General features: G+C 34.7%; 1 protein-coding gene across 5 annotated transcripts in view; it reads left to right on the top strand.

The window, feature by feature from the left end:
- CCSER1 (coiled-coil serine rich protein 1) overlaps positions 1 to 14,756 on the top strand; it is a 1,392,355-nt gene that overhangs the window by 145,531 nt on the left and 1,232,068 nt on the right. For all 5 annotated transcript variants that reach the window (XM_043871183.1, XM_043871185.1, XM_043871184.1 and 2 more), the window contains one exon: positions 12,279 to 13,640. In XM_043871183.1, coding sequence (XP_043727118.1) covers positions 12,320 to 13,640 — 1,321 coding nt within the window. In that variant the 5' untranslated portion in view covers positions 12,279 to 12,319. The remainder of the gene's footprint in view (positions 1 to 12,278; positions 13,641 to 14,756) is intronic.

Genomic DNA, 14,756 nt, shown 5'->3' with positions numbered 1-14,756 from the left:
CTTTCTTTACTTTCCTTGCTATTCTTTGGAACTCTGAGTTCAAATGGGTATATCTTTCCCTTTCTCCTTTGCCTTTACCTTTTCTTTTCTCAGCTATTTGAAAGCCCTCCTCAGACAACCATTTTGCCTTTTTGCATTTCTTTTTCTTGGGGATGGTCTTGATCACTGCCCCCTGTACAATGTCACGAACCTCCATCCATAGTTCTTCAGGCTATCAGTTCTAATCTCGTGAATCTATTTGTCACTTCCACTGTATAATCATAAGCGATTTGATTTAGGTCATACCTGAATGGTCTAGTGGTTTTCCTACTTTCTTCAATTTAAGTCTGAATTTGGCAATAAGGAGTTCATGATCTGATCCACAGTCAGCTCCCAGTCTTGTTTTTGCTGAGTGTATAAAGCTTCTCCATCTTTGGCTGGAATATGGTGCAGGACTTGTAACAGCATCATCTTTTAGGACTTTAAATAGGTCAGCTAGTAGTCCATCATCTCTACTAGGTTTGTTTGTAAAAATGCTTCCTGAGAACCACTTGACTTTGCATTCCAGGATGTCTGGCTCTAGGTGAGTGGCCTCAACATTGTGTTTATCTGGGTCATTAGGACATTTTTTTTTGCGGACTTCTGTGTTTTCTTGCCACCATTTCTTAACATCTTCTGCTTCTGTTAAGTCCTTGATGTTTCTGTCCTTTATTTTGCTAATCATTGCATGAAATGGTCCCTTGGTATCTCTGATTTTTTCCAAGAGATCTGTAGTCTTTGACATTCTGCTGTTTTCCTCTCTTTCTTTGCGTTGTTCACTTAAGAAGGCTTTCTTATCTCACTTTGCTATTCTCTGGACCTGTACATCAGTTGGGTTTATCTTTCCCTTTCTCCTTTGCCTTTTACTTCTCTTCTTTTCTCAACTATTTGTAAGGCCTCCTCAGGCTACCACTTTACCTTCTTTCATTTCTTTTTCTTGGTTATGGTTTTGGTTATCACCTCCTGTACAATGTTACAAACCTCCATAGTTCTTCACACAGTCTATCTACGAGATCTTATCACTTGAATGTATTCATCACTTCCACTGTATAATTATAAGGTCATTTGATTTAGGTCACCCCTGGATGGCCTAGTGGTTTTCCATGCTTTCTTGAATTTAAGTCTGAATTTTGTAGTAAGTACTTGATGATCTGAGCCACCGTCTGCTCCAGGTCTTGTTTTTGCTGACTATATAAAACTTTCCCCATCTTTGGCTGCAAAGAATATAATTAGTGTGATTTTGGTGTTTATCAGTTGATGACAGACAGAGGAGCCTGGAGGGCTACAATCCATGGGGTCGCAAAGAGTCAGACACGACTGAGCGACTAACACACACATACACTTGATGATGTCCATGTGTAGAGTTGTCATGTGTAGAGTTGTCCATGTGTAGAGTGTGTTGTTAAAAAAACATGTTTGCTATGACCAATGTGTTCTTGTGACAAAACGCTGGTAGCCTTTTTTCTGAAGCTTCATTTTGTCCTCCAAGGCCAAACTTGCCTGTTACTCCAGGTATCTCTTGACTTTCTACTTTTGCATTCCAATCCCCTACGATGAACAGAACATCTGTTTTTGGTGTTAGTTCTAGAAGGCGTTGTACATCTTCATGGAACTGTTCAACCTCAGCTTCTTTGGCATTAGTGGTTGGGACATAGACTTGGATTACTGTGATGTTGAATGGTTTACCTTGGAAATAAACCTAGATCATTCTGTCCTTTTTGAGACTTTTTTGTTGACTCTTTTGTTGACTATTTTAGACTCTTTTGTTGACTCTGAGGGCTATTCCACTTCTTCTAAGGTTTTTTGCCCACTGTAGTATATATAATTTTTGATTAATTTTGCTCCTTCCAGTTCATTTTAATTCAGTGATTCCTAAAATGTTGATACTCACTTTTGCCATCTCTTGCTTCACCATGTCTAATTTACCTTAATTCACAGACCTAACATTCCAGGTTCATATGCAGTATTGCTCTTTACGTCATCGGACTTCATTTTTACCACCAGACACATCCACAAATGAGCGACATATCTGCTTTGGTCCAGCTGCTTCATTCTTTCTGGAGCTATTAGTAATTGCTCTCTGCTCCTCCTTAGTATCATATTGTGCATCTTCTGACCTTGGGGGTGCTTCTTCCTGTGACATATCTTCTTTGCCTTTTCATACTCTTCATTGGGTTCTCGAGGCAAGAGTACTGAGGTGGCTTGGCATTCCTTTCTCCAATGGACCACATTTTGTCAGACCTCTCCACCTGTTGGTCTTGGATGGCCTTGCACAGCGTGGCTCATAACTTCCTTGAGTTACACAGAGCTGTGATCCATGTGATCATTTTGGTTATCTTTCTGCGATGTGGTCTTTGTTCTGGAGGCTGTGGGATTATAGTTCTTTCTTCCTGATGGGAAGGGCTGGTTGCGGGGAAAACTGAATCTTGCTCTGGTGGACAGGGCCATTGTCAGTTCAGTTCAGTTCAGTTCAGTCACTCAGTCGTGTCTGACCCTTTGCGACCCCATGAATCGCAGCAAGCCAGGCCTCCCTGTCCATCACCAACTCCCGGAGTTTACTCAAACCCATGTCCATTGAGTTGGTGATGCCATCCAGCCATCTCATACTCTGTCGTCCCCTTCTCCTCCTGCCCCCAATCCCTCCCAGCATCAGGGTCTTCTCCAATGAAGTCTTCGCATGAGGTGGCCAAAGTATTGGAGTTTCAGCTTCAGTATCAGTCTTTCCAGTGAACACCCAGGACTGATCTCCTTCAGGATGGGCTGGTTGGGTCTCCTTGCAGTCCAAGGGACTTCCAAGTCAGTAAACAGTTAACTTAGTTGTCTGCTGAGGGGTGGGGCTGTGCTCCCTCTCTGTCAGTTGTTTGGCCTTATGTCGGGCTACTGATGACCTCCAAAAAGGACTTATGCCAACACTGGCCTCCTAGTGCTACAGCTGCCCTGTTATCCCACCGTTTGGATGATAGTAATTGTTTGAAAAAAGATTTAATTTGAAAGCACACTTGGAGACTTTTTCACTTACATAAAATACTTGGTGATATTTTTGTAGTTACCTGCCCAATAAACCTTAAATTGGTTTTGAAAGTTAAAAGAGAGGGGAAAAAAAAAAAAAAAAAAAGACTTCATTAGAGACAAGAAAGATCTTTCCCACCCTCTGCTGGTACATTTACACAACTGCAGGTTGTTATGAACTTGGCCATTACTTTTCTAGTAAAAAAATTAAAATATGAAGCAAATCCACTTATTTTAATATTTAGAAAGCAAATAAGCTATTTTTAAGTCTAATTGAAGCATGCATGTGATCCAAGGAAATATAAACCACTTTTTATATATATATATATATGTATATATATATATAATTTATATGGTTCTTTTCCTAGCCTTGGAAAGAATTTTATAATAGCATTAATTTATTATTAATGAGAAAAAGTCATAATGTCACATGTTTCCAAGTCATATAACTCAGATTTATTAGCCAGCTGTATAATCTGTGGTGGTTTACTATTTGTATTATGAAAATACTGAAACATTAAGAAGATTATCTAAGGCCTAGAACAAATCATTTGTATCTGAACTATCACTGACAACATTTATATTAATTATCAGATGGTAAAGGAATAATGAGTTTTTTTTAAAAGGATAGAAGTAGTTTTCCATATGTGAAATGAAATAGAATTTAAAGTTTTAGAAAAGTAAATTTCAATTTATAAATATACACTTTGGACTGATTGTCACATAAAATATAATTTCAGTGTTAAAAATATAGGTTCATGAAAAATACAAAGTCTTTATATTAATGTAGGAATTCTTAGTACTTTGGGAGGTCTCATTTATTTAAATACTTGGTGTTAAATATAAAATATTTGATTAAATTAGTAAACTCTCAGAGTTGATTTTTGTGTATGTCACATTTGGTCAAGTTATTATTTTTTTTAATTTCTTTTTTTTAAATTTTTATTAGTTGGAGGCTAATTACTTCACAACATTGTCAAATTATTTTTATAAAAATCATTTTCTACATGTTCATTCTGTTTCAGAGGCAGCTATTATTATTAATTTTTTATACCTTTTGAATTAAACACATTTACATTCCTATACCCTTTAGCATTATGAAAGTTTGATAGGCCATATATTTTTATACAGTTTCAAATTGAATTTTGTAAATTTTAACTATAAAAGCATCAGTAATTCATGAATTCATTTTCGTTGTTAAAACTTCATAATACATGTTACATTAATGGCCCACTGATGATAACCACCATACAGAGGCACTCTTCAGGGATAATTCTGGTTTACACTTTGAAGTACATCCTTCCAGATTTTTTCCTATGCATTTACATACATATGAATCTATAGAATATTTATTGTCTAGAAATTTTCATAATATGTTTGTTATTTACATAAAATGTTTATAGCATATCACTTAAGTACTAGATTTTATTAACTAAATGCCTTGGGAGTTTTTTTGTCAGATCATATCTTTTACCTTATATGTTTAGCTCTTGGCTATTATACTGTGGAGTAGATAGTACTATATGTTATTTTTTAAGTCTCCTATTACTGGACATTTATTTTTAGCTATTATTAATGCATATTGGATGTTTCTATACATGTTTTCTTATGTTTCTTTGTGCAGATATGTGAGTATTATTCTCGAGTAAATGCTAAGAAGTGAAATTACTTAGCTTGTTAATTTGACTCATAATTTTCTACAATGATCTTAATTTGGACTCCTTTTTAAGTGTCTATAAATACTACTTCTTTCATTCAAATTTTATATTATTTAGTATTAAAATGTTATGGGTGAGAAATAGTATCTGTGGTTTTCTTGATTAATAATGGAGTTGAATATCTGTTCATATGTTGATTAGTGCTTTGCGTTTCCTCTTTCATGAAATTCCTATCTATATCATTTGCTACCTTTTTTTCCCAAGTGCTGTCTGTTTCTTACTGGCTTGTAGGAGCTCATTCTATATTCTGTACTTATGAATGAGTTTGAATATGTTTTTATATGTATTTTTATAGTGAATATATATATAATTTCTATTTCTTTTGTGATTGCATGTTCATATTCTGTGCCCATTTATTTTTCTGTTTGAATTGTCTTTTTCTTACTGATTTATAAGAATTCTTTAAATATTCCAGATAACAATTCTTTACCTGTTTTATATGTTTCAAATATTTTCCCCAGTCCTTAGAGAGATCTACAATTGGTTGACTAGCATAGGATACAAAAGGCCAAAAGACCTGCCACTGTGTCAAGGTGTCAGTAAGTGTTCCCGGTTCCATACAGTTCATCTCAAGCTAGATGCCATTGTCAGCCACATCCTTGATTAGCTTTACCCCTGACCTCTCATGCTTTCTTTCCTTACCTTCTGCTGAGAGTAATTCTCTAGTGATTTGCTTGAACAAGAATTCCTTGCTTAGGCTCTGCTTCTAGGAAACCTAATCTAGGAGATTGTAAGTAATTTTTTCCCAAAATAATATTTTAAGACCAAATTTCATTCTCCAGTGTTAGAAATAAGAATAAAATTTTCTTTATTAACAAGCATATATACTTTTAGATGTGTGCTCTCCTCTTTAAAGTTGCATATTTATTATGACATTGTCATTGCTCAGCAAATTTATCAAGTTCAGTTTTAGAGAATCACTTTCAGAATCTGAGGCAGTCTTTGAAAATTCATAATATTGTCAATTATTTGCTTAAGTCTAGATTATCGTGTTGAAAATGAAAAAAATAATACTAAATAATTGAACTCAATTGTGTGTGTGTGTGTGTGTGTGTGTGTGTGTGTGTGTATGTGTGTGTTAATTCCAAGCCACAAGTCCATTGACATATGGGTATTCTGGCCTCTGACCTTCCTTTCTGTCTTGACTAGAAATGAAAGTGTCTACTGGTAGACAGAATTAGAACTTCCAGCTGAGAGAGGTTGGGGAGATTTTAAGCTAAATTAAAATATATTTGACTGTGAAATAATATAAGTATGGTTAATTTTTCTTGATAATTTGTAGTTATTAAACATTTATCATATCCTAGACCCTGTTCTAAGTGCTTTTTTTGGTGTTGCTTATTAGATTATCACAAAATCTTTAGGACAATTGCAGTTATTATCATCATGAAGCCTCAGGGAGTTTAAATGACTTTTAAAATCGCTCTAAAGTCCCACAGCTCTTGTATGTAGTGCTGAATTCAGATTGAGATATTCTTGCATGAGAGTCTGCTTTCTTAACAGTACACATTCAAAAATTGTGTATAAATCTCAGAACATAAACTGTAGCATTAAGTATCAATATAGGCTCATTATTTACTTAAACCTGGATCATTTGTAGATATGACTTAGAGTTTTTTCTTCTTTCACTACTAAATTCTGTCTAATCTCTGGTCAATATCTATTCTTTCTCTGTATGTTTCTCTTCTCTCTCTGTTGTCTCTTCTGGGTGATGAAGAATTAAGATTATATCTGGCTAGGTTTCAAGATAACATGTCTTTCTAAATATGTATTATGGTCCCTGTCCTACTATTAATTCAGACAAGGAACACATCTGCTTCCCTAAATCCTGCTAGAATAATCTCTTTGAAATGTATTCTCCTTCCCTATTGTAACAGTTTCTATTACTATGTAACTGAGCACCACTTTCTACCTAGGATATTGATTTATAGGTCCAATTAGGGGCAATCTATCTCTGCTCACATGCTATTTTTAGCATCGAATCATTTTGATATAAACAAGCATTTCTGATGTAAGCAATTGCTTGTTTGCGTTATTTTTCTTGTTTATTGTTGAAAATGACTTACTGCTGTATTCAAGTGGCTAAATTATATGCAAATTTAATAAATCGCTAATTAAACATATTCAGTCAGTTCTACTATTTCTAACTCTTGCTATCTTTGGCTGACATTCTCATTCTCTTCCCTGTGACCAGTCAAATAACCCACTTGGTTCTGATCGGTCATCCTTTCAATGTATCTTGTATTGTCCTCACCAAACCTGCTGGTTGTAGTGGCCCTTGTTCATGTGTATGAGGATTTATGTGTTACAGAAACCTGCATTAGTTCCCCATTCATTAAAAAAAATAATAAACATTTTAGAACTACATTTAAAAATAGATTACACCATAGTTAAAGTAAAATTAGGAATATGAGATTAACAGATATATACTACTATATATAAAATAGATAGAGACCTACTGTAAAACATTGGGAACAATATTCAGTATCTTGTAATAATTTAGTATCTTGTAATAATGTATACAGAAGTGTGAGTTTCTTTGCGTTACTTTGCTGTACACCGGAAACTAACACAATATTGCAAATCAACTCTAACTTCAATTAAGGAAAAAAAGAGATTGAGATGTAAATTACATGAACTTTGTGATAAAATCTGAGCTGGAGGCCTTTCCAGCTAAGCCATAACACCTATCAGGCCTCATTTAAATGTGCACCAAAATAACATCATTAGATAAGATTGACTTGGACATTTATTTCAGCTATTATATATTTAATTTTGGTGCAAATTGATGTGTCCTTTGATATATTTATGTATGATTTGTTTTCTGTCGTTGTTTTCTTAATGTTGAAAGTTATTGCCTAGTGAGTATTTGACTTGTGTGAATATTCTTTTTTTCCATTTTCACCATGTATCATTGATTTCTTTTCAGTGTGGTCATTTAGGCTCTACCTGGTTATTTTCTGATATCCTTTTTGAGAAAAGTTAGAGCTGGGATCGTACTTATGTAACATTCCCCACACACATTTCAAATATTGGTTTTATTTTTAAATTGTAATAAAAATGTATGCTTTAGGAAGGTGTATCACAAGGGGTAAGAATACTGACTTCAATTTATACACCTCCCCCTGGATTTTTAGATGGTTTTTTAAATTGAGTAATTGGGGTAGATTTTGATGAGTAGCTCATTTTCATAATTACTCTGTCTGCTGTACTGTCAGGTACCACTTGCTTGGATGCATTTCATTAAAAAAAGAAAGTCCAGATTTACTCTGTACCAAGCAGAGTGTTATGTGTTTTTCTGTTGTTACACCTTCCGTCCTTGAAGACGAATCACTGTACAATCATCATTATCTGTGTTCTAGTTCTCACTACTAGTAAGTGGCAGACTTTGGATTAGAAACCCATTTTGATATGCTGATCACACGTCTGTATAGAACGTTCTTTGTTTGTGTAGTCTTGTTTTTGCAGTCATATACTACTAGTTTGGGAGAGAGGAAAAGGATACTCGGTATTATCTCAGATGTGGACTTTGGGTCCCTTCATCATCATTGGCTCATAGTTGAATAATATTAGGACTGTCTAAATTCTAGGAAAACAGAGAATTACAGGAAAAAAAAGATGAAGGGTATTTTGTTCTGTTTCTTTTACTTGCACAGACAGGCATACCTGTTTGTGCATATGGCACCCGGGTTCCAAGGTGATAGCTGTTAAAACTTACAAGGTTATTTTATGTCTTTGGTTAATGCCTTTGGAATTATGGAAGAAAGGTATAATTTTTCAGGATATCTTATTTTTTAATGTATTTTGCTTTAACTCTCATTTTAAATAGGTAACATATTAATGCTTTATATAACCTCTTGAAATGGAATTCACTTTCTTCTCAACCATGCCAAATAAGAAATTTAGCTCCAGTTTATTTGGAATAGATCAACCATTTAAGTTGTGTTCTATTAAGGATAATAATAGTATTTGCTAAGGTTGTAGAGATCACTGAATAAAGTACTTTCTGGGAGCTTTTTGCTAAATTGTGGTGCTCAAGAACAAAGGATATTATTTCTTCAGTGGATGTAGAACTGAGTTTCATACCACTTTTAATATAGTCAGTCTGCATTTTTGGAGGTGGTGTTTCTATATCAGGGTAACTTGTTTATTTAGACAGCTTTAGAAGTACATTTAGAAGACAATCTTTCATGAAGAATTTGTATTTTCAAAGAAAATGTTATGATAATAAAGGTCCTTGGACAATGAGCAGGTCTAATTCAACCTATATATTTTTTATACCTGTTATGATCAAAGTGACTATGACTTCTAAGCTAAGACAAATTAGATGAGAATTGAGAAAATACATTTTGTCTGATTTGGAAATTTATAAAAACATCGAAAATATGTGCAAGATTTGCTAAAGAATTAAAATAGTTATAATTGTAGTAAATTTATAGTAAAAATAAAAGTACCATGCATTTGTCTTTGTTGTATTTATCTTTCATGAAAAGTCAAACTTGATTTGATGATGTGTTATTCAGCTTGTTAGCATTATCTTCAAATGTAAGCAAAATGTAGATCATTTATTTTACAGTTTGAAAGGCTTTCAGATTAATTCATGACTCTGAAAGTTGGAATTCAACATAATTAAACTCAAATTGTAGCATTTATTTTTGGTAGTGAGAGAGAAAATATGCTTGTTTGTATTTGAGATACTGATGTGTTCAAGTTAAAATTTCGCTTTTTGACATCCATTTACTCTGTAGGCATTGATTGTGTATTAGGTACTGGGGTCTCGGAGCAGAAGTGGCCTTTGCCATTAAGAAACCTAAGGTAAAATAGTAAAGTCAGATAAATAAGCAGATGTTTGCTATGAAAGTTTAACCTTGAGGATGCATTTAGGATAAGTACTAAGTCCAGAATGAAAGATAGCACAAGGTGGGGATCAGAGACGACATTCTGGGAGGGATCATGTTGTAGAAATAGAAATTTTACTATCAGAGTTGCTCAACTGACATTGGAAGTAGATGGACCCACATCTGCTAATGTCTTGATGGTGAAAGTGAACAGAAAATGGCAAGTGGTAATCAGTGCAGTTGGAGAATGAAATATGAGGAGGGTAATAATGAATCTGGAGACATAGATGGCATCCAGACTTTAAAGAGTCTTTCTAAAGAGTATGGATAATCCCAACCTTACAGATAGTTTTGTCTTTCTCCAATTTAGCTGGAATGAAGAACTTCATTTAAGCGACTATCAGCAAATAAAGTGAAACATAAGGGATTTTTATCTCTAATATATTTTATATCTCCTCCATGTCATCCCATTCAGTGTATAAATATCTCTATATGTCTATGATGTTTTTACTTAAAGAAATTAAGTCTGGTTATTTTCATTAAGAATTTAAAAAGAGGTGTATTTGTTGTAATTCTTTTTTTCTGAAAGTTTTTCATTATTAAATAAATCATTTGAATACTTGCCTAAGAGATATGGGATTTATTCACTCTTTTATTTTTAATTGCTGATAGAACTGCAAGAATTACTGAAAAAAGATTTAGAAACATTTTAATATATATGAATTCTGAAGATATTTGAAACATAATGGTTAAATATCTTGACACTAAAGCATTGAAATCCCTAGGTTCACCACCAGCTGCAAATCATTATGGTTGATAATGCTCTAATTAGAGCAAAGTTATTCACTGGGCATTGAATGGAAATAAATCTTGCATATAAATAAAAAAACACAGCTGAGAATGATATTCATTACAGCATTATTAACAGTGAAAATGTAAAAAAAATTATATTATTTTTTGCATCCATTTCGGAATATATAAGCTGAGAGGACAGTGAGATAGTTTTAATTTGTTGAAGACCTTGCAAATGAAAATCTTTGTATTTTAAGCTTTCAAGAGCCAAAGCCTTGCGAGAATACTTAAATGTTTTAGAAGCAGTTCGCACATAGTTTGAGTTAAATTCACATTTAGTGAGTGCAGTTAAAGACCATCCAATAAAAATCATGGAGGGCAACTTGATTTTATATCATTTAGAACAAGATATCAAGTATTTAAGAATGAATATCTGACAAAGAACATACTTTCTGTTTTTTTCATGCAGTTCTTCAAGGCCATGAAAGTGTGTACTTGGTCAGTTTCGTATCTGTAAGGATGATAAAGTGGAGGGCTTGTCATTTTATGTAGTATTTATTATTGTTAGTTTTGGTTGCAATAAACAGCAAAGCGAAACAATATGATTCAAATTGACAAAGCGGGGGTGTGCACATTATGGTTAAGGAATTAACTGAAATTTAGAATCACATCAAAACAAAACAAAATAGAAACCACATAATGTCACGTTATGAAAAGGAAAGAAAAATAGTAGTGAAGAAAAATAGTAGTCACTGTCAGAGAAAGATCTACCATACAACTAGGAATTTCTGAAGTAGGGACATGCAGGCCTTCTGCAGCGTAAGCTCTTGGCTTTTTACTTTCATGAAAGCAGTGTATATCACGCTGATTATGAACTGACCCTGTGGTTAGATCCAGCTTCGCTTTCTAGTCCTGCTTTACTACTTATCAGCTGAGTGATGTAGGCAATTTACCTTTCAGCTGTAAATTGACCAGAGTAAGAGCTACTTCTGTAGTTATAAGCATTAAAAAAAGATAATCTATTTCAAGTACTTGGTGCATGACAGTTAATAAACTGCAGCGGCCACCTTTCCTTCCTCTTCTTTTTTGTCTTCATCATCAGTACTCTGACATTAATCTTGTTTATACATTTTCTGTGTTTTTACTTTTCTCTGCATGTAGGCTCACTCAGGATTACCAGTTGAATTAACTTTCAAAAATTCATCTTTTCTTTAACTCATAACTGTGGTTTCCTCATAACTTTATCTTGTGTATAACTCTTCTTTAGATCCTTTATGATGTGGTTTATTTTCCTCTGCCAGTGGACTGATTATCTCTAAACTCCCTAAATCAAACTCCAAGAGGAAGACTATGTCTCAGTTGGTTTTTCTTTGAGTGGAGATTCTAGGATCAAGTCATGCTTTAGTCTGGTCTGTGATTCTGTTAAGCTTGGGTCAGTTACTTGTTGAGTCCTGTGGTTCATCTGGTGCTGGCCAACAGGCAGTGGTGGGGGATTTTACTCAGAAGACAGTGATCATGCCTGTCACATGCCTACTAAATCTAAATAAAGAAACATAAAAAGTTAATAATAAACAATTTACCAAATCACAGAACCAGTGTGAGCAGTAAGGCTGGGTCTTGAATAATGTTCTTAGGTCTTCTGATACAGTCCTCTTTTGAATAGACTTCAATTATTCTTGGTCATCTTGAAGTTTTTGCACCAGTATATAATTTCCCTACAAATTACTGGATATTTTGCTGCAAAGAGATTCAGAGAATTTCTTAAGTATCAGAATTGTAATATTTGTTATTTTAGTATAGCACAAATTTTGTGTCACGAATGAGAAAACAATATTTTGTTTTAAAATGTCATATTTATAATTGAATTATTTTAATTTATTCTGTTTGTTTTAACTTTTCTCAGGTTACTAAGTTAGCTATCGCAGCACAAGCCTTGGAGTCCCAATGGGGGACTCTGGATCAAGACGATCTACTCTGGTCTCCCGGTTGCCAATTTTCAGAAGGAGTATTAGCAGAAAACACGATTCCCTTCCTTCTTCACCCTCCTCCAGTAATACGGTCGGTGTCCACAGTTCCTCTCCTTCCAGCACTAACTCAAGCTCAGGTAGTACAGGTAAACGCAGAAGCCTCTTCCGTACTCCGTCCATCAGCTTTCATCATAAGAAGGGGAGTGAACCTAAGCAAGAACCTACCAACCAGAACCTTAGTATTTCAAATGGTGCTCAACCTGGTCAGAGCAGTATGCAAAAACTGAGTTTGGAAGAACATACTAAAGCCAGGGGAAGACATTCTGTTGGTTTTAGCACTTCCCGAAATAAGAAGATAACAAGATCTTTGACAGAGGATTTTGAAAGGGAAAAGGAACACTCGACTAACAAGAATGTCTTCATAAATTGCCTAAGTTCTGGGAAAAGTGAGGGGGATGATTCTGGGTTCACAGAAGAACAGACTCGCCGTTCTGTTAAGCAGTCAACAAAGAAGCTTCTTACTAAATCTTTCTCATCTCACTATAAATTTTCTAAGCCAGTTCCACAGAGCCAATCTATTTCATTGGTACAACAATCTGAATTCTCATTGGAAATTACACAGTACCAAGAACGGGAACCTGTATTAATAAGAGCTTCTCCAACTTGTTCTGTGGATGTAACAGAACGGGCAGGTAGCTCTTTACAATCTCCATTGCTTTCTGCTGATCTTACTACAGCTCAGACACCTTCAGAGTTCTTAGCCTTGACTGAAGATTCTGTGTCTGAAGCGGATGCATTTCCTAAAAGTGGAAGTATGGCATCCCACTGTGACAACCTTGGCCACAATGATTCTACCTCTCAGATTTCTCCCAATCCTGCTGCTGTTACAAAGACCACAAGAGACCTTAGGGGAACCGTTCCCTGTGCAATTGTGTCTCCTGGGAAATACAGATTAGAAGGTCGATGTAGCACTGAATCTAATTCTTTCCCGGAAACCTCTGCTGCTAATCAGAAGGAAGTGTTATTGCAAATCACTGAACTACCTGTTATGAATGGGAGTGACTCAGAGACTCACCTCTCAACTGATACAAGAGAAGAGCATATGGTAATACAAAATGGTGAGACGATGTTGGCAACAAGCTCCCCAAGGAAATTTGGATTTTATGAGCACCATAAAGCAATAGCTGAACGTGTGAAAGGGATCCATCCTATTTCAGATTCAAGGATAATACCCTCTTCTGGTGATCATCATGTTTTAAACAAAACTTCATATGGATATGATGCAAATCCTGCCAAAGGTATGCTGATTTTCTCTGTATAATAAATGATATGAATTATAATTTTCCTTATAGTCAGTTTTCTTATTCCATCTCATGAATGGAAACTATGTTTTCCTTAGTTTTCACTCTCTAATATTCTTTCCTGTTTATAATTTGCTTTAAATCATTTCTGTACTTAAACTTACTTCATTTGTATCATGCTGAAATGTAATTCAGCCAGATTACTCATTTTGCTTAGTTGTGCTATTCAGATTCTGTGCCTCAGAAGAAAGTGGAAGGAAATTAATTTCATTTACAATATGGTTTTATTTAAAATAACGAGTATCTTTTATAGTTCATGATAGAATATTGGTATATCTTAAATAATAACCATTATAAAATAAATTTGTATAAATTTTATTTTGTATTTTAGCAAAGCTTTTTATTATTAAATAGGATCCATGTTTTGGCACAAAAAAGTGAGAGGGAAGGTTGATTTAAAGCAGTCTGTTATTTAACTGAAAAACTTTGTTTTTCAGTTCAAGAGAATTGTTGATGGGCTGTATTCATTATTTTTTATTCTTTTTTCTCCACCGTGATTACTACAACTACCACTACTGCTGCTGCTTTTGCTGCTACTATTCACATTAGTAGGACTTCCCTGGTGGCACAGAGGTAAAGGCTCTGCCTGCAATGCCAGAGACCCGGGTTTGATCCCTGGGTCAGGAAGATCCCCTGGAGAAGGAAATGGCAACCCACTCCAATACTCTTGCTTGGAAAATTCCGTGGGCTACAATCCAGGGGGTCATAAAGAGTCAGACAAGACTGACCGACTTCACTTTCACTTTCATTCACACTAATAGCTCTTTCAACAATAAGTCCATTTACTGTTCTCGCAATAATATGTCCCATTTACTCTTCTGTCTTTTTGAATACATTAATTTATTCAATCTGGAAGTGATTGAAATCATTACTATTATTGTAACTGACTGTACAGGCAAGATAATTGGGAGCACAGATAGGTTAAGTAATGTGTCCAAAGCCACTAAGTTCATGAGTCATTGTTTATGATATAATTCCTATGAGATAGGTACTAACTAGTATGTTCCCCATTTTACATGTAAGAAAACTGAGACTGAGGGATTATACAACTGG

Source organism: Cervus elaphus, chromosome 17 (genome assembly GCF_910594005.1).
Source record: "Cervus elaphus chromosome 17, mCerEla1.1, whole genome shotgun sequence".
Lineage (NCBI taxonomy): Eukaryota > Metazoa > Chordata > Mammalia > Artiodactyla > Cervidae > Cervus > Cervus elaphus.
This window is presented reverse-complemented; position numbering and strand designations above follow the sequence as displayed.